Genomic DNA, 26,328 nt, shown 5'->3' with positions numbered 1-26,328 from the left:
CAAAATGTTCCTTTAAATGTGTTCAGTTCCACGAAAACAAAACACGATCATATGAGGAATTGAAAACATTTCCCTCCATTATTGCTTGTAAAATTGCCCTTTCGCCCCCCCCCTCCCCCCACTGTAGGTGTCTCAGGTGTGCGATGCTATCCGCTCCTCCGTCATGTCACGTCACGAAGGCTACAATATCCGCTTGACCATGCAGTTTGGGGAAATGGCGACGGTGCTGCAACAAGCTCGACAACAAGAGGTAGCCCTCGCCACCTCGTGGCAAGCCCTGGACTCAATCATGCAGTTACAACAGAGTCCCTAGAGGGCGTCAGTAATGGTCGTGTCAGACATGAGCCCTGGGGTATTTATTTACAGAGAGAAAAAGCAATGTAGGAAGTTCACAACGCCCATGGTAGATTGACAACGGATTTGTTGGTAAAGTCACGTAAAATAGAAATAATAATAAAAGGAAATTAATAAAAATAAAACCTACGACGTTTCAATCGCAGCGCAAGCGGCGGTCGTCATCAGGGTTCATATTGGCCATGCCATGTTCTGACTGAGTTCGTACCGGATTGAGGCTTCACTTGAGCCTAACGAGGTGCAGAGTAATGGGAGAAAACTGGCAGAGGAAAAAAAACCCTATAGAGGAATCGAGCCGGAGGACTCCACCATTTGTGGAGGTGCAGATGTGCGTGTTTGGCAGGGGTCTTACACGAGACCAGCACTTAAAACATTCATATGCCAGGTTCCTAAACTTAAATACAAATTGTTGGCTGATCCTTCACTCACAACGCTCCTCCACACGTGGAATTATATCACATTTGTATAACATCTAAACATGATCCTGGCCCACTCAGTTTTTATAATTGTCAAGTCAAAGTTGATTTCCTGCTCAAATGTGCAATGGTGTTGTGTTTTTACGGCCCTTAACCAGTCTTATAAATGTCACATTTCAATGATGGGTGTGAGTCGACCCATAGGACAACCACTGTTTACTTCCCTACTTAGTGGTACTAATTGTATTGTCCCTGGAGGGCTCATAGGCTGAGTCAACCCCCAACCTTAGGATTTTATTGGTTTTTAATAAGCTTTTAATTCCATAATTGGATGTTATAAATTTGAGCGCTTTTCAGTTTTGTTGCATAAATAGTATGAGTTTTCAGATTTTAGTTAGACCTTTTCGGCAATGTTAATTGTAAAATGTTGTGAAATGTATTCTAATATATTCTTAGCTGTTACTGCAACTGCTTTTAAAATTGCTTTGTACTTGCTGTGCTTTCGTGATGTTTCATGAGTGCTGACCCAGGGCTCACTGAAATAAAATACATCGAGACTCTGGGCTTACACTTGGTTATAAAGTTAATACTGGTAGGAACCTCCTGGTTATTACACCACCAGCCCACAGGGGATTATTGTTGGGTCCGTCCGTCGTGCATCCACAAATGGGAGGGGTGGGGCTGGGTGGAGAGGGGAGGGTGGGGAGGGGCTGGGTGGGGAGGGGAGGGTGGGGAGGGGAGGGTGGGGAGGGGAGGGTGGGGCTGGGTGGGGTGGGTGGTGGAGGGGCTGAGTGGGGTGGGTGTGGCGGGGTGGGGAGGGGAGGGAGGGGAGGGTGGGGCTGAGTGGGGATGGGTGGGGCTGGGTGGGGAGGGGCTGGTCACCCCGTGGTGCCCTTATAAAACTCAACGTGTAACCTACTCACGCCGGCTCATGCCCGCCCACACAGTCGAGCATATTTACGGAATACACCACGTGGTGGTGCCGCCGTTGACCCTGGCCATTGACCGAGCAGCCCAACGTTCCTACTACCAGCTCCCTCCGCAGGAGAATCTGTTATGTTATCTTATGGTTGTGCCTCTACGTGCCTTTGGCCTTGCTTTACATACCCTTTAACTCTCTAAACATTGGGCCTCGCTCTTTGGTCCTTTAGGTAAAGTCACGTAGTAGGTATAAAATAAATTAAATCCGCGACATTTCGGGCGCAACACAAGCGTCCGCCGTGAGGTGGGACAACCACAGCAAGAAAACAATTGCTGAAGTGGGCAAAAGGGCTGCTGTGACAAGAGGCTATGTAGGTAAGAGAGGGGTTTAGGAGCCAGGGAGGAGAGAGTGGAGGGGGTGTGGAGTAGGGGCAGTGGAGTGCTGCAAGTGAGTCACATCTAGATTGGGTCTTGCGTTTCATTATAAAGTTACATTTTCCGAAAGCGCACCAATCTGCTCTCATCCGCTTATTTTGTAAGTTTGATCCCAGGCGGCCTTCAGTTTTATGCGTGCCTCTTATGGCAGCCAGGATGCGTTCTTGATAAACGGAACACTTCGTGAAACAGCGCTGTAGGAGGTCATCATAACATGCTTCCAATGGAGATGCATTACCGAATGAGCATTGGTTTTCCTCTGTCCAAATATGAGCACTTTATTGGGGTATCAGTACCCGCCTTAATTATGATACTGTACACATGATAAATGTTTAGAGTTTTTATATGTATTTAAAACAAGTTCAATGGTTACAGACGTAAGAGTTATGCCTGTACATGTGTAGTGGGTTCTTTAAGACAGCGTAGAGACGAATCGGTAGAGGCAATGCTTATTTATTACAAAGGTGCTTAACACAATACAATACAGCCTTCTACTTGAAGGGGTAACGGCCCCTTCACCCGCTGCTGAGGAGGTACGGCTTCGGTCTAACTCGCCCTATTCCTGGGCTAGGGTCTCGGGGTCCTCCGGCTAAGGGGGTCCTAGGGGAGGCTAGTCTGACCTGACCCAGCCAAGGTACAGGTCTCGACCACTGGCCACACGGGACCCATCCCTGATAAGCCACCCACACAGACACACAACAACAACAACAACAACCGCCATTCGCCACTAAGTGGCGGTGACGTCACCACGACGCTTGTGCCAGGCTATGTGCACCCTGAGGCCACGTGAAGTGTCGAACGCCCGCTGGCAGGAGGTCACGGGGCAGACCCAGGTGCCACGGGTCGACTGACTGAGATGACTGGCTGATGCACCACCTGTGCCCCCTACTGTGCCAACCTGCTGTGCTTTAGCCACCCGGCGCTCCGCTCGCTGTTGTGAGCGTCGCTCCTCCGCCCTCCGTTGTTGTTGGAGGGCGACTGCCTCCAACTGCCCAGTAGCATCCTTCACGAGCCTCCTCCACAGAGGCCGATCTTGACACCGCTGGTACCAGTCATCGGCAAGTCCACTCAGCTCCACGTCCTCCTGTACCACATCACTCCATCTCTTCTCTAGCCCGTGCCGCGCCCGCTTAGCCCCCTCAATCCGGCCAAACAAAAGCTGTTTCGGCATGCGGTGGCTGGGCATGCGGGCTACATGACCCAGCCATCGCAGCCTTGCCTGCCGGAGGAGCTCACCGATGGGACCCTGCCCAGATCTTTCAAGGATTTGTGAGCTCCTCACACAATCCAGTCTGGTTAAACCCAGGATGGATCGTAGGCAGGTCAGCCTAAATGTTTCTAACCGGCGAAGATGTTCCATTAGGGGGGTCCACGTTTCGCAAGCGTAGAGAAGGGAGGGAATGACCGTGGCCGAGAAGACCTGAAGCTTAGTGCGGAGCGACAGACCAGGTAGCTTCCACACAGCGTTACGCAACCGATGAAACGATATTGCCGCTCGACTGATTCGGAGTGAGACCTCTGCTGTTAAACTGGAGCCAGTCATAAGCACACTGCCCAGGTATGGGAAACTCTCCACTCTCTCCACAACTGCCCCATCACCGATTTGGAGTTGTGGGGGTGGAGTGTCCGATGGTACAAAATACCCAGGCAGGTGCTTAGTTTTGGTGGGGCTGATGGTAAGGCCCCACCTCTTAGTGGCACGCTCCAGTCTCAGCAGCAGCGTCTGCAACTCCTCCTCTGACTGAGCAGCTATTACCAAGTCATCAGCATACATAACGTGGTTGAGCAATAGGGAGCCATCCCTTGACCGCACCCGGGCATCGATTAGCCTCCCATTATATCTGTACCATATGGAGATTCCCCCGGTACAGCTATTGAAGGCTTCACGAACTACGTGGTCAAAATAGATGTTAAATAATGTGGGAGCCAGAGGACATCCCTGTCGCACCCCAAGGTGTACAGGGAATGGCTCTGACTCCCGGCCACGTAGTTTTACCCGGGCCCGCTCACCATCATGAAGGTCCTTAATGATCGTGAGCAGAGGGTCAGGTACTCCAAAAGCACGAAGAACGACCCAGAGCCCAGGCCTACTGATGGTATCATAGGCCTTGACCAGGTCAATAAAGCAGAGATGTAGGTCTTGTTGGAATTCCCTACACCTCTGCTGTAGCAGACAGACAGAAAATATGGCATCTGTGCAGGACCGCCCTTTCCTGAAACCGCATTGGGGCTCCGCAAGCCTCTCCTCAGCGTGCCTGGCAAGGCGATGCTGAATAATCCTTGCCAGGACCTTTCCCGGCACACTGAGGAGTGAGATGCCCCTGTAGTTGTTACAGTCTGTGCGGTCCCCCTTCTTAAAAAGGGGGACCACCAGGGCATCCTTCCAATCCTGCGGAACCCGTCCAGTGGTCCAGACTGTTGTTATGATGTCATATAGGGCAGTCTGTGCACAAACGCCACCCTCCCTCAGCATTTCGCTTGGGAGATCATCTCTGCCCGCTGCCTTTCCTGGTCTCAGACTCCGGATCGCCTTCAATACTTCCTCAGCAGATGGCACATCAGCCAGCCACTCACAGGGGGTGACTTCATCCAATATTTGAGGCACCGCAGCCTCAGCAGGGTCATCCTCACTTTGTGCCACGATGTTTTCCTGGCTGTGGGATTTTCCCTCCCCCAGGACCTCACAGAAATGCTCAGCAAATCTGCGAACCTGTTCCTGGGGGTCGGAAATTGGATCACCGTTTTTTCCCCTAATGATGGTAATAGGTGTGGCGCTGCAGGTTACTTTTTTGATGGCGTTAAATAGCGATTTGTGATCACGGGCCACTGAGGCAGACTCCATCTCCTCAGCAACCCGCGACCACCACCCATCCTTGCAGCGCCTCACGGCTCTCCGAACCTCCGAGCGAAGGCTGCGGTAAGCCTCCTCATTCTCTGACGTGGGATTCTGTAGCCGATGACAGTGGGCCTGTCGCTTTTTCTCAACCATCCTGAACAACTCCTCTGTCATCCAGGGTGTCTGGGGAGGTCTGGACCGCGTACCCAAAGCAGCCATTGCAGCTGCATGAGTCACAGTCCTAAACCTCGCCCATTTACCCTCGACATCAGGAGGAGTCGGGGACGATGCCAATCCCAGCCGCAAGCGATGATGAAATTCTTGCTTGCAACTTTCATCAGATAACTGAGACCAGGCCACTTTAGGTTGGAATGGGGTCCTGGGTGTACACCCACCACCGGAGTGGAAGAATGGCAGGCGCATCTTACAGATGACTAGTCGATGGTCAGAGGGCAGATCAGCTCCACGGTAGGTCCTGGTGTCAAGGACATGGGCTCGCATTCGCTGGTCCGTCACTATGTAGTCCAGCAGATGTTCTTGCTTGGACCCGGCATGCATCCATGATGTTGTGTGGATGCGCCGATGCCGGAACAGCGTGTTGGTAATTACAAGCCCATGGGCTGCACAAAAATCTAGCAGCCTCCTACCATTGTTATTGAGCTGATCTGGCCCATGCCCTCCAATCACTCCAGACCAGGTGCCAGTATCATGACCAACTCGGGCATTGAAGTCACCCAACATGATGACTCTATCCCGAGGGGCCACTTTAGCCAGCACCTGTGACAGGAGGTCATAGAAGGTATCTGACTCATCGGCTTTGCCTGCATCCCTCCACGGATGTTCATCTTCGGTGGGGGCATAAGTAACCACGACCACCATTCCTCGCCTCCGGTTGATGGGAAGGCGAGCCCAAAGTAGCCTGGGGCTTACAGCTTCCCACACCTCACCGCCACGCTCCCACGCCCCCTTCATTCTTTTGTTCAAAAGAAGACCCACACCCTGTTGTTTGGCAGTCTGCTGCCCCGAGTAGAGGACTGTCCACCCATCATGGTGGCAGGAGCCAGAGCCGGTCCACCGGACCTCCTGAATGCCGCATAGATCCAGGCGGTACCGGTCCAGCTCCCGACAGAGGAGTGGCAGCCTCTCCTCTGCAGTGAGCGTTCGAACATTCCATGTGGCCACCCGTAGTGGCTTTTCGTTGTTTCTGGAGTAGCCCCGAGGGTAGGTATTCAATCTCCTGGCTCCGCCAATTGGGGTTTGGCCAGGAGACGTCATAGACGCCTGGCCCCCCGGGGCCTCCGGCACAAGCTTAGTTGTTACATATTTCACTTTAATTCGTGGTTTTGTGGTAATTAATTGAAGGTGGAGGGGTTACCAGCCCCTCGCACCCGTCCAGAGCCCCCGTTTAGCCCCTGTGGTGGACACATATGCCATGAGGGGAGGAGCCAATCAAAATTGGAACTCCCCCCACAGCACTGTCCACGACAGAGTTGCCCGTCCGGCACCGCGAGGAGGTAGCCACCCACACACTCAGTCACTCACTCACCTAGCCACCCACACAGTCACTCACCTAGCCACCCACACACTCAGTCACTCACTCACCTAGCCACCCACACAGTCACTCACCTAGCCACCCACACACTCAGTCATTCACTCACCTAGCCACCCACACAGTCACTCACCTAGCCACCCACACACTAAGTCATTCACTCACCTAGCCGCACACACACAGTCACTCATTCACGCACTCACCTAGCCACCCACACACTCACTCACCTAGCCACCCACACAGACACACAGTCACTCACCTACCCACCCACACAGACACTGTCACTCATTCACTCACCTAGCCACCCACAGTCACTCACTCACCTAGCCACCCACACAGTCACTCATTCACTCACCTAGCCACCCACACACTCAGTCACTCACTCACCTAGCCACCCACACACTCAGTCACTCACTCACCTAGCCACCCACACACTCAGTCACTCATTCACTCACTCACCTAGCCACCCACACACACTCATTCACACACTCACCTAGCCACCCACACAGTCACTCATTCACTCACTTAGCCACCCACACACTCATACACTCAGTCACTCACCTAGCCACCCACAGACACAGTCACTCATTCACTCAGTGACTCATCTAGCCACCCACACAGTCACTCACCTAGCCACCAACACTCAGTCACTCACCTAGCCACCCACACACTCACTCATTCACTCACTTAGCCACCCACACAGACACTTAGTCACTCATTCAGTCACTCACCTAGCCACCCACAGTCACTCACCTAGCCACCCACAGTCACTCATTCACGAAGTCACTCACCTAGCCACCCACAGTCACTCATTCACTCACTCACCTAGCCACCCACACACTCAGTCACTCACCTAGCCACCCACACACTCAGTCACTCATTCACTCAGTCACTCACCTAGCCACCCACACACTCATTCACTCACCTAGCCACCCACACACTCAGTCACTCACCTAGCCACCCACACACTCAGTCACTCACCTACCCTATGCCCAACTTCCTTCATGTCTCCACGCTCATGTTCAATCGATTCCAGTTCGATGTCAAACATGCATCTCTCCATACTTTTATTTTCAAACACTGTTCTATTTTCTCTTGGGGTTTATATTTGCAAGCGTATTAACCTGCTAAATACACGCACTGTACAGAATGCCAACCCATGTTTTTCAATGGGATTTTCAATGAGTCGGGGTATATTTTTACCAGCCCCCCCCAAAAGGGTCTCTTTGGCATTTATTTCAGAGCTCTCCGTTATGAAATTAAATGGGCAATATTAGTGCCATGGGCTACAGCAAGAAAGGAGCATCACTCGTGGTGGGAGCAAAAACTTTGGCTATGAGCAAGTTGAGAACCCCCCCAAATTGTAAATTAATTGGAGCCGCTAAAGTTACGGCACCCGAGGACTGCCAAGTGAAATCTGGTTTGGGGCTCATGGACAAAATAGCAATGCACACGGCAGACAAACTCGGCAGGTTAAGGAGACTAATCATAATTATTTTAATTTCAACATTCTTCATTTCCACTGCGACCTTTAAAATCTTTCGGTGCAGTCAATATAGAAATCTAAATTAATCCTCCAAAAAATGACAACTAAAATGTAAACGCGTCAATTGCACTTTCGACCTATACCCACGGTTAACTTTCAACAAGAGTGATGGGACATTCACAAATAGTACACAAAGTGACAATGATGTTGACACCGACGTTCAATACGGCATGAAACATGTTGAGTTGTCTTCTATGAAGGCTGGGCAGTAGAGAAGCACAGTTTGAGGGTGTAGAGGTATGGAACATCTGAGAAAATAAAAACAGGGGAGCCACATGACGTCTTCACTGGAGCACACAAAAACTTAAAACAATGAAGCGATTCTTAGGAGGGTCTTTGTCGATGTCAACAAACTCGTTCAGGGAGCTAAGATAACGTTGAGTTGTGATAAGTGAAAGTGCTTGGCTATGTCAACTTTCAATTCCATTCTGTACATGCAAACGAAATCCAAATCGCCCATAAATAACAACCTGTTAATATATAATACAACAATCTACAACTGCTTTCGCTTCCTGCAATTTCACCCAAGGCTGCTAGGCAGCCAGTGTACACAGATGGTGCTATGGCAGTGGTTCTTAACCTGGGTTCGATCGAACCCCAGGGGTTCGGTGAGTCGATCTCAGGGGTTCGGCAGAGCCCCCGCCACGGAGGTCCGGACACACTTGAATTATTGTGTAAATTTGTGATGACACACACGGCCCGCTTGGCCATCACTGGCTGCAGATAATCATGCTACACTGCTTGGCCAATCAGCGCTGCGGGGAATTTAGTGCGTACTCAGTAGTCAATGTGTGACTGTTGTTGTCGTACGTCGTGTGATTTCTTTAATATTTTATCCATACTATGTCGGGCAAAAGAAGAAAGTGGTCGGACGAATATGTACAACATGGATTCTCATGTATCACGGAACGTGATGGGAGTGAGCGTCCTATCTGCATGATTTGCAACGCCAAGTTGAGCAACTCTAGTCTTGCACCGGCAAAACTAAAGGAACACTTCTTGAAGCTGCATGGAGACGGGGAATACAAGAACACAACACTTGCTGAATTCAGGGTGAAGAGAGCCAGATTCGATGAAAGGGCCACTCTGCCTGCTCTTGGATTTGTACCTGTTAACAAACCGATCCTGACAGCATCGTACGAAGTTGCTTACCTGATCGCAAAGCAGGGCAAGCCACACACCATTGGTGAAACACTTGTGAAACCAGCTGCATTAAAGATGGCGAATCTGATACTCGGAACAGCGGCCGAAGGTAAATTATCCCAAATTCCCCTTTCAAATGACACCGTCAGTGACAGAATAGAAGATATGAGTAAAGACATCTTGGCTCAAGTAGTCGCGGATCTGATTTCAAGCCCGGCAAAATTCAGCCTTCAACTCGACGAAACCACAGACGTTTCTGATCTAAGCCAGCTTGCTGTTTTTGTACGCTATGTGAAAGACGACATGATAAAAGAAGAGTTTTTATTTTGTAAGCCTCTTACAACAACAACGAAGGCAGCCGATGTGAAGAAGCTTGTGGATGACTTCTTCAGAGACAACAATCTTTCATGGGATATGGTTTCTGCAATTTGTACGGACGGAGCTCCAGTCATGCTGGGAAGAAAGTCTGGTTTTGGTGCGCTAGTAAAGGCCGATGCACCACACATCATTGTGACGCATTGTATTCTGCACAGGCATGCGTTGGCAACAAAAACCTTACCTCCAAAAATGGCAGAAGTATTAAAAACTGTGGTGGAATGTGTGAACTATGTGCGAAAAAGTGCTCTGAGGCACCGCATCTTCAGTGAGCTGTGTAAAGAAATGGGCTCTGAATTTGAGGTACTTCTGCTCCATTCTAATATTCGGTGGTTATCCCGGGGACAGGTGCTGAATCGTGTTTTTGCCATGCGTGTGGAATTAGCCCTGTTTTTGCAAGAGCACCAACACTGCCATGCAGATTGCTTCAAAAATCCTGAGTTCATTCTCATTTTAGCGTACATGGCTGATATATTCGCAGCTCTCAATCATCTCAATCAGCAGATGCAGGGTGGTGGAGTCAATATCATGGAAGCGGAAGAACAGCTGAAGGCTTTTCAAAAAAAGCTACCGTTATGGAAACGACGAACAGAGAACAATAACTTCGCAAACTTCCCGCTTCTGGACGACTGTGCAAGTAAGATCGAAGATGTGTCTGGAATCGGAGATATTTCTGTATCCACGGAACTGAAGCAAACAATTGCCACGCACTTAGATGAGCTTGCAAAGTCTCTCGACGGATATTTTCCTACAAGAGAGTCATATCCAGCATGGGTGAGACAGCCGTTCACGTTTGCTGTTGAAACAGCAGATGTCAATGATGAATTCCTCGACTAAATCATTGAAATTCAGCAGAGCCAGGTTCAACAGCAACTCTTCAGAACAACAACGCTCTCAACGTTTTGGGTGTCGACAAATGAACAAGTATCCAGTTATTGCTAAGAAAGCCCTGGATTTTTTTATACCATTTGTTACAACATATCTTTGTGAGCAATCCTTTTCGAGGATGCTGGACATAAAAACGAAGAAAAGGAACAGACTTTGCTGTGAAAATGACATGAGAGTGGCACTTGCCAAGGTGAAGCCACGCATATCTGAACTGATCTCTCAAAGGCAACAGCAGAAGTCACATTGATTTCCAGGTATGTAATTTGTTGTGAGTTTATGCATTGTGTTGGTTTTATTCTTTGAACAAGGTAATGTTCATGCACGGCTCATTTTGTGTACCAGTAAAAAACATATCTATGTCTTGAATTTGAAAAAAATCACATTTTATTTTTCACTAAAGAGGGGTTCGGTGAATGCGCATATGAAACTGGTGGGGTTCGGTACCTCCAACAAGGTTAAGAACCACTGTGCTATGGTAATAACAAGCGCCCCCCCCAAATCTGAACATTAGGTGCTCAACAGAGCGTACGACCAAAGATTTGCCGATAATGCAGCACCGCTTCAATGTCATCGCACCAACACAAATGGCCAACACCCCACAACTTACTTGCGTTCTTCAGGGGGTGATGGTTAATGCACGCCAGAGCCTCCATGGCATCGTTCTTGGTCTCCCACTCCATCAGGCCGGACACGCTCCTATCGGCTGGACACGTGGATGGACCGTCGCTCATGGAGTCATTTGGGTCGTGTAAAACGCAACACCCTTCGCCATTTTGATTTAAAGCTTTCGTGACTGCAGGGATTCATATTCTTGGTTCTTTCGGTAAAGTCACCACCACGTAGAAGGGAAACAATAAAATAATAAAAATATAAAATAAAATTCTCACGACGTTTCGACTGCAACACAAGCAATCATCATCAGGTGTGAAAACCACAGCAAGAAAATTTTAAAAAAGTGGCGGTTATTTTTAACGTTAGCACCACGGAGAGCGATTTGGCAGTTGTTCAGATGGACGAGTCCATCTATGTTCTGAAAAGAGGAGGGGGGAGACGAAAATAATGGATGCGGTCTGAAAGCCACCGTAAGCGTGAACGATCAATTAAGACCCGAAATGGTTTATCAAATCCTTACAATGATTGCTAAGCCAGAATCAATCTTCTCGGTTGAAATTGTCTGTGTTTGTATATATTTATTATTTTTTTGTTTCCCTTCTACGTGACTTTACCTAAAGAACCAAGAATATGAAACCCTTTGCCATGTTTAAAGGGTGGTGCCAGTCGTGGGTGAATTTCTGCAGCAGGAAGGCTTCAGTCCGATGCCTTGGCTACGCTAACACGGTCCAGTCAGCTTGGGCGCGAGTGAATAGCAAGGACTGCTCTCGGGAGAGAATTTCTCACAGGGTTTCTTGAGCATGGCCTCATAGCACACGTTGCAGATCATCTGGTGTCGTGCTGTAAATCAAGCGACGATTGCATGGAGAATACAGTACACGATTTATTCTGTGCCATGACACGTAAGATAAATAATAAACATACTTTGCGGGACTTACTTTTTCCAGAAAACACTTTGAAAGAGCGGGGCCTCGCAATCGACATTTCGTCGCACAGCTGCGGGGACAGAACGGGCGGCGTTCACGTTATAGTTGGTAACAGTTAACGTGCACCGGTAAAGCATTCGGGAGATGTCATTTTAATTGCAGGCACAAATCCCGTTGTCCATTTTTTAATTTACATTCGCCAGCTTTGGAGCAGTCTTTCAAAGTGCTCAGATTATTGTGAACACCAAGCATAGACTCAGGGGGAATGCAACCATTTGCAGAAACAATGTCCAAAGACTGAAATGTAAACCTTTCGAATACGAATATGAATCGTAATGTATTAAACAGGACAAATTAACGCGAGGTGTTGTCTAGTCTGTAACAAAAAAGTCCCTTTGGAACATCGACTGCATTATTTATACATCTTATGTTTTAAGCGCTGAAAGGAAACTACATTACACCATTTTACATTTGTCCCGTCACAGGAAACGTGTCATTGGCCACCACAAACTCCACAACATCAATAGGCTCATCTTAAAAACCCACGATTGTTTCACGTGCAAAATTTGGACTTGAATATTTATAAAAGCTTCACCTGGGAAAACTTTTAAAGAAACCGAACGCGCTCCCCTTCTGCGCTGCTGGCAGCAGGCTGAAGGGGCGGCGGGGGCACGAACCTGCGCGAACATCTCGGCCGTGATGTCCGTGGGCGCGTTGAAGAAGTGCAGCACCGCGGTGGGACGCTGGTTGCGGTTCTTCGCCGCCTTCTCGCTGTCGGCGTAGCGGTGGTTGTGAGAACCTGCGTAGTCCCTGTAGCTGTCGGTGCCGTCCGGCAGCTCGAACGCCTGGCCCGGCACAATCGACCGCTGCCTCGACACGCTGCCGAGACGAGGGCGGAAGGGAGGGAATAGCGCGAAGAAACTGTTTTTAGTTTTTATTTTATCACGTTCCAAATTTCACGTGCTCTTTGGTTCGATTCGGTAAAGTCACGTGGGTAAAAAATAAAATAACAAAAAATCACGACGTTTCGGCCACAACACAAGTGGCCTTCATCAGGTGAAGGGACCGGACTGTCCAGAGGACAGCGTTGGAGTGAAGACAGCAAGCCCAGGTCGCGTCCTTTAAGCTTGTGATCGCGGCATCTTTTGAGGAAGGTCAGCGTCTCGATGAGCTTTGACTTCTTGTCCCGTTGTCTGTTGAAAGCTCTAACAGATAGGTGAAAGCCCTCCCCGTAAAGCTTCAAATCTAGAATCCAAATTTCACGTTCGCTATTTCAATAAAGGCCCTCCCCGTAAAGCTTCAAATCTAGAATCTAAATTTCATGTTCGCCACTTCAATAAAGGCTCTGGACAGCAAGTCACCGGGGTCCTCGTGAGCTGTGACGAGTGTTTCGTTCACGGTATTCATCAGCTCTCTTTTTCACCGTCCTAAAATTTAGTCACTTGCACTAAATATTTACTAAAGTTGTCTTCTCTAAATGGAAAGCAGTATCCAATTACATTAACAGGATATGACGAGTTACATTTACCAATTTAACACGGGAACAAAAAGGCTCACCAGAGGTTGATTTTATTTCCAAAGATCTGAGACATATTGAGGTGAAAAACCGCCCTGTGCACGGCGTACTGATCTCCCATCTCGACCATGGCGGCTCCCGGCTTGCTCTTCAGGAACTTAACCTACAAAAATAACAACCCGTAAGACGGTTCAGCATCGCGCAATCTTGCACGAAAATATCTACAAGTTTCGTTGTAACGCATTGTTGAAATGTGAAGTGTTGGCCGAGGGGCCATTAGAAAACATGCACAAAGAACACTTCGCATTGGGTACATTTTTGTAAAGAAAATGACCAAATGTGTATGTTGTCAATCGGTGAACAAATTTGGTCGTGTGAATCTCCCACTTTATATAACACGATCAGCGCACGACGTGCACCACACGCGTGCGTACGCATTGCACCGCGGTTGAACCTTTGGAAGAAAAAAAACAGGGACTCATTTCAAAGCAGGTGCGCGCAACACCCAGCGAAGGCACCTTCTCCACGTCGCCGAAGAGGCAGAGGATGTTAAACACGCGGTCGCAGTTGAAGCGTTCGGCGTCCAAGTCGTACACAATGAGGACCTTGTTGTCGGCCTGCTGGTTCATCATGGCTTGCACGTGCTGGCCCTGGGTACCACCCTGGGGCCCAACCTGGTTGCCCATGCCTACTCCCATGCCCATTCCTCCCCCACCGCCCATGCCGTCGCGGCCAGATCCGTAGTCGACGCCCGGTGGTGGTGGCTGCTGGTGGCCTGTGACGCAAACACACAAGAGGGGGAAACGCATAGTGAACTAGCTGAAACTCTCTAAACTTCTCTGAAAACAGATTTATGACAACCATCATCTTACACACGTGTGCCCTTTCCTATAAGGTCAGGTAACCCAGGAATCACCACTCTACTCCTTGGAGACACTGGAAAACATTGGTCCAGAAGACTCAGTTGCCTAGGGAATAGACTAAACTAGTTTTTAGTTTAGGTTGAGGGCCACCAAGCTAGAGCTCTTATTCAGCATAGCTTGTTTTAAATACCCAATACATCTGATAGCTATTGGAAATATCGTCTCTTAAAACACAAAGCAACTCATACGTTGCAATTGTTAATCGCAAAAAAAGGTTTTTAGGATGCACCTTAACACTAATTCCAAATAAGAAATGTTCTCAACAGGCAGCAGGTTCTTTCAATCTGACAGCAAGCTGAAGGAAACCGAAATTATAGCATTCGCAACAAGGGGATTACCTCCACAGTCGCCACCACCGCAAGCGTGTGCTTTGGGATGGTCGCCAAGGAGAGACGTTTGCTTCGCTGGCATCATTGCATTGTCCTCTGAAAACAACAAAAAAAACGATCACCAAATTCACCCACGGGAAACATAAGCGCTCATTGCTGCACAAAATAAGGACAATCCAAAAAATGCATTCTGCACCCAGAACATTCACATGACCAACACATTAAGAAATTCCGGGCACACTCCACACGGGGGTGCGCTGCGTCTGTCGATAAAAACAATTGGCGGTATTTTTAAAATGCAGATTTCACATGGCGCAACATAAATAACGAGCACCATACAAAATACAGCGCGTAAAGAAACGCTCATCGCAAGAAGAAGAAAAAACAAAATTTATTGGAGGTGTACAGATGCACGCGACAAATTGTTCCGAGGTGCGGCGTCAGCGAGTGTCCGTGGTTGCCGCCTGCGATGCCCGCTCGTTTCTTACCCAGTCTACGCTTCGACGGGAACACAAAGTTGCCCAGAGTCGGGCGGCGGCTGACGACCCATCGCGAGGAGGATGCAACAGAAAGGCCGGCGCCTTCTTTCCTGCGCCAACAGCAGTCACGCTCGGCACAAATGGACCCCCCCGCGTTGTCCGTGCCACCGCACCTCTCGCTCTCCGGCGACCCTTTTTGGTTTGGGGCTTAAAATTGGGACGCTTGAAGTGGGCGACGGGGCCTTACGAACCTTTAAAATGAAAAAGATCGCCGCTTATAAACCGATGCGAAATGCGTTGTCTGGCATCAGCAATGTCAAAAGCCTCGTTTGCAAACAAAACTTTAGCAAGGCAGTCTAAACGTACGAGCGTGGAGGTAAATTCTCACCAACGGAGCGATTTTAAGCCCCAAACGCATCGGCACGCGTTCCGTTTGGCTTATTTCCAAGTCCCGTTCGCGGTGAATGCGGGCTTTCGTCGCTCCCGGCTTCTTCGCGGCGGTTCTGGTGCTTTGCCGGTCTGTCAGCGCCGTGTCCCCCGGTGCCTGCGGCTGGACGTGGGTTATCCGATGGCCTCTGCCAAGCGGCACGTGGCGGTTGCGGTGCAGCGGACGCGGCGTGCTGCGCTGCAGGCGTGGGGGGCGCGGGTCGGCCGTGCGTGTCACAGCGGCGGCGGCGTGTTGGTTGCTTGGTCCCCGGTGCCTCCCAAGTGCCGACGAGGATGTCGCCAATGTCGCCGTTCGTGTCGTCGCCGTTCACGTCGGTGGCTGTTGGCTGCCGGGCGCTTTATTGCTCGTGTGTTGCTTGCAAATTGCCTCCGTGTGCTTCTGTGTGCGGCAATGCTCGCAGATGCTCCTTGTAGCGTTGATGTTGGGAGTGAGGAAAATACTCTTCGAAGCGTTTACGGAAATTTGGTGATAAAATCAAACCGCACCGTGTCCCTAAAGCTCCCTTGATAAAGTGGCGAGACTTACCTCTTCGGAAACTAATATCTGTGCGTACACACAATGTATTCGGGACAAAGATACCATTTTCCTGTTCAGGTTCAATCGTACCAAATTAAAAGGGTTACTTTATAATAAGTGATATTTTCAATCGTAAATATCGGCTTTTCTGACATCCTCTAAGCTTCTCCGCTTAGTATCCAGACACCACATAATGCAGTCAAGGTTTCTCAACCCTACAAAATATAAAAACGCAACGTGCAATGTCCACCTCAAATATGCCAGTGAAAGTTGGCACCTACTTCTGATCCAACAGACACACACCCTGGTAAATCTAAATATAAAAGTAAAACCTTGGATTGCAAGTAACTTGGTCTGCAAGTGTTTTGCAAGACGAGCTAAAATTGTAAATAAATATTAACTTGATAAACGAGCGAGGTCTTGCAATACGAGCAGTGTACGTGTAGACACACTTTGTACTGCCGTGAGTCACGTGATCACACAACTGATAGACGAGTGCTTTGATGTACGAGCGCTTTGGATTACAAACACGTTCCCGGAACGAATTATGCTCGCAATGCAAGGTTTTACACTGTAGTGTAAAAATGCCCAGCCTTGATACACCCCGAACAACCGAGTACCCGCCTATGGGCCACATGCACTTGACGTTGGGAAAATCTTCAAAGCTGATCAAAATCTAAAACGCCACCAACTTAATGGCAATGTCTATCGCATGTCCAGTACCAGGGCAACAGCTTTAATGGTAACAAAAAAATTAATCCAATGGATTATTGAACACTCCAGCAGCCACATGCCTCCTTGTGAATCCTGTTCTTCACAACATTCACTTAAACTTCCACATTGTTGTGAAGGGTTAACTAGAAAAACAAAGTACACGGGCAGGAGTTTAAAACCAATCTGCCCAGAGTAAACTACGCAAGCTTAGCATGGGCTAAAAAAACACAAAGATTATTTAGTTATATGTTGCGCTAGCTGTTACTACCCGGCCGCCTTTGTCTCCCCACTGGCGATGTTCACACACCACAGCAGTTACTCGTTTGAGGCTGAGTCGACCTAGGGGAGGCCCAGGACCGGTTAAAATAATCGTCACCGGTGGTGGCGGTGAGCGGGAATCGAACTTGGGTCGCCGGGTTCGTAGCGCAGCGTAGCGCTAACCGCTACACTACGGGTCACGTGACAGATTTGACGTCACAGCTCACTTGCCGTGCAAAAAATAAATGCATTATCGAGCTCCCCCCCCCCCAAAAAACAAAAGTGTATTTGTGTAATGTTTGCACGGTGTACAGTCTGGAAAGTACCCACATGGCAAATTTCCAGTTTGTTGCATGTCGGGAAGTACGCTAAACATTTTGAACAGACACACATATTCACAACTTTGCCTTTTATATATGGAGAAGATAGGTATAAACGAAAATAACCTTGACCAGCTCTACACAATTGCAGTGATTGCATGATTGATACAAAAGAGGGGAATGGCGTTTCAAATAACTTCCTGTGACAACGACCAAGTTCTGTAGATTGTAAACAGTACACCAATGTGCTTCAAGATAACCAAGTGTCTGCAGGTGTGACATTTTTCTGCAACCAAAATCTCAAGTGCAGAAGCTGCATTATCCTCTTGAGAACACTCCAAACTTCCCCCTCTACTTGGCCACTGATCTTCAAGTATAACACGGCAAAGCCGGCCACGTACAGAAATAGTCAATGCCTGTTTCATCACGCCGTGCACACCCCCCACCCCTTGCGTTAAAAACGTCACCCCCCCCCCACACACCGAGGGCTCACCACCACCAGCTGTCGAGAGAGCGCGGCTCTGATATGCTCGATATTGGTCTTACCTTGCTTGAGGCCAGGGTTGGTGAAGTCCCAGGTCTCAGAGTCATTTTTAAACACATTCAGACGCATCGCCTGTAAAGAGGACACAGCAGGGGGAAAAGATAAACATTATTCGTGGCCAGCATATAGGGCATAGATGCTGGGAAAAAAATTATATAACTTTAGAACCTTCTTTGGTTCTTTCGGTAAAGTCTCCACGTAGAATGAGGATAAAAAAATAAAATAAAACAATGAAATTCTCACGACGTTTCGGCCACAACACAAGTGGCCTTCTTCAGGTGAAAGGAACAAACCTGTCGTCCCGACCTTGTGTTGTGGCCGAAACGTCGTGATAATTTTATTGTTTTATTTTATTATTTTATTCTCATTCTACGTGGTGACTTTACCGAAAGAACCAAAGAAGATTAATCCTTGCAGTCACGAAAGCTTTAAATCGAAACTTTAGAACCATTTAAAATTTACAAGCATAATTATTAAGCGGTCATTACCCCCGAGACAATTACGGCATGCAACTTGCGGTGAAGCCGAGGTACTTAACGCAACCCTTAACCTCCTGGGAGATGAATGAATAAGAGCTGCCACACGTAGGAAGTCAACGGGAAGCTAAACTTTCGCGCCGTACGTAGCAAAAGCGTGCTTATCGGAGTTGTGGGAAAACAGTGGCCTTCTGCCACCGGTTTTTTGTTTAAGATCAAGTGTTGATTATCCCTCTTCGTTAGAACAAGCTCCCTTCGTGTTTGCAGATAAAATCGCTATCCCTCGGTGACCTATTTAAATTCCAAACTTGTTTAATCGCACATAAGTTTGGCATGCTCTGCCTAACTCGGTATTATTTATTCGCGGTGTTCCTCGTGTACTGTAAAGCGTTAGCCTTGATCGTATACCTCAAAAATGTTGAAGTGCCATAACCCCGTTATGAAAATGATGCATTCGTTATTACTGTTCAGTAATTTTATTTCCTGCTAACAATGTAACATCTCTCCTCAGGTACTCTGCAGGTCTCGCAAAGCAGCCTATGGCTGAATGCTAATCACCCGTCACCAAATAAAATTGAATTAAAAACCAACTCTACCCTTCCCACTGGATGCGAATTTTCCACTAACTGGCTCAGGGCACTGGCTCAGATGAGAACCACGCTCACACGGTAATATCAATTGGGAAAAGTTTGACTTTAGACAACGGCAAGGATGCCCGTCATGCACAATGGGTTGTTGTAGGTTGTGGGGCTGTGTGGTGGGCAGCTGTAAAATCCATTGGGTGCATTGTATTTCTATGCTGCCACAATATATGCTACACTCCTTTACCCCGCACACAAGTCAAATAACCCCCACAACAGGCATCGAGTGCGGAAGCCCTCATCTAGCAATGAATTGCCGTGTGTATTCAGCATTATTTGCTCACCAAAGTGGTCAATTCAGAATATTAAATGAAATCTTTGGTCTGCGGGTGAAAAAACCCAGGTTGTGGTGCACACACTTGTGAATGTACAAAGTATCGGTTGTACTTGCCCTCGCATACTCCACTATAAGAGTACAGCAGCCCGAATAGATGTCCGCTCCATTCAGAGATGAGTTCGCTCTCTCGGCGCTCTCAACCGAAACAAACGTGGCCAAAAATTAAGGAAAACACGACCATTTCATTTTAAAAACAATACATTTAGCATCTCCAAAATAACACGTAAAATTACGTGAATGGCGGACATATCGTTACGGTTATGCATCTCGTTGAAAGGATATTCCACAAAGGCCTGCAGGCCATTCTTCCTGAAGATCACAATGCGTTGCAGAGGCCCAAATGGTTTGCAAATGTTGTAAAGCACATCCTGCAGGACCACATGGAGCACACAAACGCAGCGAGGTGATTTTGCACGCATTACCAAGTAAATTTGAAAAGCTTTTTTTCCAGTGAATTTTTAAGATCGAGCCATACAGGACATCAACGCTTTCCAAAATCAACATTAGGTCTATATATTGTTTTTTATTCAATGCCATTGGTAGACTTCAAAGCACAAACAAAAAACACGACTTCAATTGCCTCAAATGAACCAAAGGATCAATGTAATTTCCTTAGCAAAGCCATTCACTGTAATCCAAAACGGACATAATTTCACTCGTATAAATGAAACACGCGCGTGTGTGCATGGCACACCCGACAAACTATTCACACATTAATGTCCAGCTGCTGTAAGTGTAACAATGCCCACCGTGGTGATGGGGTAGATGGGGTTGAGAATGGTGAAGAGCAGGATGTGGTTGCTGTTGCCGTTGTCCCCCGGGACGCCAGGGCGCCAAAGCTTCTGGCTGGTAGAGAAGTTAAAGTAGGCCGGCTGCCCGCACACGTAGACGGAGCCCTTGGACGAGTAGTCGACGCAGCTGCGGGAGCTCTCCGGGTCTTCAAACTCCACCAGCGCCTGCCGCGTCTTGGGTATCATCACCACGTACAAACGAGTGCCGTTATTCAAAGATGTGGCCGACTTTAAAACGCGTGCCTGTTGTTGTTAATTTTAACCACGAGGTTGGTCTGCTCCAAGTCACCTCATTTGATCTCAAGAAATGTTTCAATGCATGCAACGGAGTGGAGACTGGTTGGATGCAGGTTAGATGCCACGTCCCATTTCAGTTTGGCAGTGTAGTACGTTGGAATTGAATGTACTGTAAGAATATAATTATATTTAAAATACATCTTGAGGGTAATGTAGTCTTCTTCTGTCGATGTATCACCTGACAAACGAAGCCTCTTCAAACGTACATAAACAAGGTACGTGTGTGCACCATTTCAATACGAGATATTAATTTTTAACACGGTTACTAATCACAGTTGAACGTGTGCTGCTTTTGTCAGACGGCACAACAAAAGCAGCAGTGGCACTTTAATTCGGAGGGAATTCGTGACTTGGGGAAATTGAAGAACAAACGGTTTTTGTTTCCATTTAAAGCTTTCGTGACTGCAAGGATTCATCTTCTTTGGTTCTTTCGGTATAGTCGCGTAGAATGAGAATAAAATAATAAATTAATTTAAAAACACAAAATTCTCATGACGTTTCGGCCACAACACAAGTCGCCTTCATCAGGTGAAGGGACGAGACTGTCCCATTTCAGTTTGGCAGTCTCGTCCCTTCACCTGATGAAGGCCACTTGTGTTGTGGCCCGAAACGTCGTGAGAATTTTATCGTGTTATTTTAATTTGTATTAATTTATTATTTTATTCTCATTCTACGCGGTGGTGACTTTACCGAAAGAACCCCAAAGAAGATGAAGTGGTTTTTGGTTGGTCACTTCAGGCTGGCAAGGCCCCGAGTAAGCCACGCACGGCGTCGCCGATCACGCCGTGACGTGGGCAACGCCGCGCCCTCTCGTCCGCCGCATAACGCGGCCACGACTTTTTATTTACGGAAGTGGTTCTTGAGCTTTAACCTGCAGCCTTGCCACCCCCCCTTTGGTTCTCAATATATATTTTTTTAAAACGTACAATATTTATTAATTTAGAGGTTTGATGGAACAAAGTAGCGGTGCGTACGTGCCCGTGCTCAATGTGTTTCGATGGATTTACCTTGTTAAAAAATAATCTGGCACGTCTTGCACCCCCAGAAAGGGCATCTCCCACCCCGTGCTTAAGAACCATCGAGTATTTTCGTGTTATGCAATTTCTTGAGTTATTGAACCGAAAACCGGTAATACTCGAATTTCCAAGGTCTACGTTCACTCCACGTCCGCAAACACCACCACCACAACAATAATAACAATAATAATAACACCAATAACAATAATAATAACTATAATAACAATAATCTTTGTTTTTTTTCGGTAAAGTCACGTATAAATAAGAAATAATAAAATTACATAATAGCGCACGACGTTTCGGTTGCAACACAAGCAGCCATCATCAGGTACAGAAGAGCTAAATTTAAGAGAGAGGGGAAACACATAACCCCAGATGTATATACAGACACCCAAGTAGGGGGGAACTAACACCGACACAATAGGGGACACAGAGAGAGAAGCATACCAAACAGACAAGAGTTTAGCAGAATTTGGAAACCAAATAAAGCAACACAGACGGTCGGTCAAAACACAATTAACGCAAAGCCTGGTTGATTACGTTATTTCAAAGATTGCTAAATTGCAAGTTAAGTATGAAATTTAAGATACAGACGGCACACACACATAGACATTCAAGTAGAGCGGACCAGCACAGGTACAAGCACACAGTGAAGTCGCCTTAAATAGGCAGAGAAGGCAAGGCTGAGAGGCAATGGGACATATTAGCATGAGAAGGCAAGGCTGAGAGACAATGGGACATTTTAGCATGAGGTATGCATAGAGCAAAGTGGAGCACGGCAGCAAACATTCGGAAGCACCAAGACCGACACACAGGCAGAGACAGCACAGAGAAACAAATCCAAGCACAGACACAAAGGCAGATACACAAGCAGAGACAACACACAGACAACACAAGACAACACAAAGACAGACACAAAGATACAGACCTTATACCTCCCCGTAGAGGCGGTTTAAACTTGGTTCAAAGCTTTCGTGACTGCAGGAATTAATCTTTGGTGTTTTCGGTAAACAACAATAATAATAATACAGCTTCCTTCCCCATGCGGGCAACGGTCACCACCGACTGGTCACCTGACTAGGCCAAAGTACCGCACGGCCTCCACGAGGTCCGACTCGAGGGCTGTGTCTGAGAGTCCCCGCACGTGAACCACAGCCGACGGTGGGGGCTTGTGTGGGTCCTCAAACGTGTCCTGTGCACGTCGGCAAGGAAGCAAACTCAACACGACTATTGTGCAAAGCTGTTGTTTCCTCCTATACCGAGAAGACAGTTTTCAGTTTCATTTATTTGGTATAGCCCTGTGAGCCATTTGGCTCTTGAATCGGGTGCAACCGCAACAAACAAAAACATGAACAGGAAAAACATCTTAAAGTGACTTTGTGTGACTGTGCAAACAAAAAATCCAGGAAAAAACAGCAAAATAATCCTTGAAATAGCACCGTACACCAACGCTGTGTGCAAAAATCCCAGTGGGATGCAAGTCAAACAACAACAACCACAAGACAACTAAGATTAAAGCCATCAGTCTAACTCCGTACTACAACAAAACAATCATGGCCAAACCATAAAACTTTTTCAAAATCACCAAAATAAAGCCACGGCTAACATCGCCGGCAAGTGATATCGGAGCAGATGCAGACACTTGCATTAAAGGGCTTTTTAAATCTGCATCCGTTTGGCAAAAAATGGCCATAGCTCAGTGCCATCATTTCAGTAATCGCTAAGAACGTTCGCGAGTTTAACTTTCAATCTAAACGGCCCTCGAGTTACAAACTCTGGAACTCGCATCCCCCACCGCCAGGTGCGCTTTTGTAGACGCTGTAAAGTTTTATTCCGCAAAGTTTTTAATCACATTGGGGAGGGTCGAAGAGCTTCCCCACGACGCTATCGCGTGGGACATTTAACATATCGGTATTTTAACTTAATTAGTATTTTAACTTTTGATTTAAAGCTTTCGTGACTGCAGGGATTAATATTCTTGGTTCTTCCGGTAAAGTCACCACGTAGAAGGGAAACAATAAAATAATAAAAATATAAAACAATACAATTCTCACGACGTTTTGACTGCAACACAAGAAGCAATCATCATCAGGTGTGAAAACCACAGCAAGAAAATTTGAACAAAAGTGGCATTTTTTTTAACGTCAGCACCACGGAGAGCGATTTGAGAGTTTGTTCAGATGGACCAGTCCATCTATGTTCTGAAAAGAGGAGGGGGGAGACGAAAATAATGGATGCGGTCTGAAAGCCACCGTAAGCGTGAACAATTAAGACCCGAAATGGTTTATCAAATCCTTCCAATGATTGTTAAGCCAGAATCTATCTTCTCGGTTGAAATTGTCTCTGTGCTTGTATATGTGGATAGCCTCATGAACGAATTTCTCCTGGTAGGCAATGTTTTTATTCGTGGTCCGCCAGGAAGTGTCTGTGTTGTTGGCCTGACTAGATGTGCTTCACATAATGTTGTTTCAGGTTTGTTGAATTCTCGTCTCTCATCTTTTGCTGTATTTACCTCCGTGATTTGTTCTTGACACCTGATGAAGATCGCTTGCGTTGTGATCGAAACGTCGTGATTGTTTTTTGTTTTAATATAATTTTATTGTATTTCTACATACGTGACTTTACCGAAAAAAACAATGAGTAATGTTTTTATTGTTTCATATTTTTTTATTATTTTAGTTCAGTGCAAAGAGAATACCCACCCTTAGAAGAGAAAACGCCGTATAAAAAAATTACACTGGAAATAGCCCAAAGTGTTAACGAACACGAAATCCACGTTTACCAAAACGCGTTTTACTGAACGTAAGCAGAGCCTAGCGATGCTGTGGTCCGCGTGGTCCATCCCCAACACCAACAACGAGAAGCTCTTCGCAACGGCACTGGAATCTGCGAGTTACAAAGCTGAACAATCACGTTAAATAATATAAACACGGCTGGTGGTGGTGGTGGCACGTCGCCTGAGTGAAGCCTCTGGCCCAGGCCTCACAACGAGGCTCTGGGCGAGGAGGAGTAAAATAAACATCTTCTCGTTATAAAAACACCTCGTCAAGTCGCTCGTCACTGACGCTCACCATCGCGCCCGCCTGGACGCGGTCGTTGCCTTCGCCATTGACTCCCAGGCGCTTGGCCGCGTGCCGGGCGGCGGAGGCGGCGGCGGTGGTCAACATCGTGATGGCGTGGAGCGCCGGAGGGAATCGATTCGCGATCCTGTCGCTCGAAAACGACGCCCGCGCGGATCGCCGAGCGTCAGCGGCAGCAGCGGGCGGCGGCGGCGGGGCGATTCCAACGCGTGACATCGATTCTCGGATCGATGTGGCCTCTGGCGATGTTCGCGCGGCTTGGTGTGACCCCACAGCCACTCGTCACGTGACGCCTCTCTCGGCCGACTGGGGCCGGCGACGGAGATCTGAAGCAGTCGTGGGCCTCCCCCTAGGTCGGACTCGGACTACATAATTAAATTTGATTAAATTTTTATAATATTAAATAAATAATAATAAATGATAAATAAAAATAATCAAATTTGATTATTGTAAAAGCATTATAAATAAATAAAAAAATCCAACAATCACATTTTATTACTTTTAAATAAGAATAAATAAAAACCACATTTTATTATTTTTAAAATAAGATTAAATAAATAAAAAACATACATTAAAATAATAAAATGTGATTGTTTTAAATAATAAAGAAATATACATTATAAGTTAAAATAATCAAATTGGATTATTTTTAAATAATAATGATTAAATAATAAAATAATTGACCTATTTCGATCACTTTTACATAATAAATAAAGGCAGAAATATTTAATTAATAATTTAGCCTTTCTTTATAACCACAAATAATCACATTTGATTATTTTAAATAATAAGTAAATAAAATTTCGTTTAAAATGTAACTAATCAAATTTGATTATATTTAAATAAGAATAAATAAATAAAAATAATGAAATCTGATTATTATATGAATTAAAAAAAGAGGGATGACATTGTCATCCTCTCAGCCGACAAGGTCAATGCCACTGTCATCATGGATAAAATAGAATATAACAACAAAATTAAAGAATTACTCAATGATGGTAGCTATACAAAAATAAAAAGAGATCCCACCAACAGCCTCGTCATACAAACCAAAATCATTTCTGATTCAACCACATTAATTGATCAAACCAAACAGTTCTCGTTGAAACCTTCTGCTGCCAGGCCACCAAGATTATACGGCTTACCAAAAATACATGAAGTAGCACCCTTCGTCCCATCGTCTCTACTACAGTGAGGGAAAAAAGTATTTGATCCCCCGCTGATTTTGTACGTTTGCCCACTGACTCAACACTGCCCATAGACTCAACACTGCACCATAGACTCAACACTGCACCACCATAGACTCAACACTGTACCATAGACTCAGCACTGCACCATAGACTCAACACCGCACCATAGACTCAACACTGCCCATAGACTCAACACTGCACCATAGACTCAACACTGCACCATAGACTCAACACTGCACCATAGACTCAACACTGCACCATAGATTCAACACTGCCCATAGACTCAACACTGCCCATAGACTCAACACTGCCCATATACTCAACACTGCACCATAGACTCAACACTGCACCATAGACTCAGCACTGCACCATAGACTCAGCACTGCACCATAGACTCAACACTACACCATAGACTCAGCACTGCACCATAGACTCAGCACTGCACCATAGAC

At 46.9% G+C, this 26,328-nt stretch overlaps 1 protein-coding gene across 4 annotated transcripts; it reads right to left on the bottom strand.

The window, feature by feature from the left end:
- Nucleotides 1–7,561: 7,561 nt before the first annotated feature.
- On the bottom strand, nt 7,562–24,914 carry LOC142917145 (heterogeneous nuclear ribonucleoprotein L-like). 4 transcript variants are annotated; one of them, XM_076061844.1, is made up of 12 exons: nt 24,648–24,913; nt 20,252–20,467; nt 19,785–19,870; nt 19,557–19,653; nt 18,051–18,120; nt 14,779–14,865; nt 14,036–14,292; nt 13,559–13,680; nt 12,679–12,880; nt 12,014–12,071; nt 11,071–11,166; nt 7,562–8,305 (listed from the first exon to the last, which is right to left on the bottom strand). In XM_076061844.1, exons 1-12 carry the CDS (start codon nt 24,900–24,902, stop codon nt 8,250–8,252), a joined length of 1,602 nt encoding a protein of 533 aa, XP_075917959.1. In that variant the 5' UTR covers nt 24,903–24,913; the 3' UTR covers nt 7,562–8,249. The 4 variants fall into 4 exon arrangements, with proteins under 4 accessions (XP_075917959.1, XP_075917960.1, XP_075917961.1 ...); XM_076061845.1 differs by having other exon boundaries at nt 24,678–24,902; XM_076061846.1 differs by lacking the exon at nt 11,071–11,166 and having other exon boundaries at nt 24,648–24,914.
- Nucleotides 24,915–26,328: the final 1,414 nt, after the last annotated feature.

Source organism: Petromyzon marinus, unplaced genomic scaffold (assembly GCF_048934315.1).
Source record: "Petromyzon marinus isolate PM22_M1 ecotype Great Lakes invasive population unplaced genomic scaffold, UKy_Petmar_22M1.pri1.0 PM_G_Scaffold_43, whole genome shotgun sequence".
NCBI classification, from domain to species: Eukaryota; Metazoa; Chordata; class Hyperoartia; order Petromyzontiformes; family Petromyzontidae; genus Petromyzon; species Petromyzon marinus.
Note: the sequence above shows the minus strand (reverse complement) of the source record. Positions and strands in the feature narration are given on the sequence as shown.

Bases quoted from the DNA above. Each gene is read 5' to 3' on its own strand.
- LOC142917145 (XM_076061844.1), bottom strand. From the start codon at position 24,902: ATGTCACGCGTTGGAATCGCCCCGCCGCCGCCGCCCGCTGCTGCCGCT. The intron at 14,866-18,050 runs GTAAGACCAATA...TGTTGTTTTCAG, and splicing joins CAACCCTGGCCTCAAGCAAG to AGGACAATGCAATGATGCCA. The intron at 14,293-14,778 runs GTAATCCCCTTG...TTTGCGTCACAG, and splicing joins CGGTGGTGGCGACTGTGGAG to GCCACCAGCAGCCACCACCA.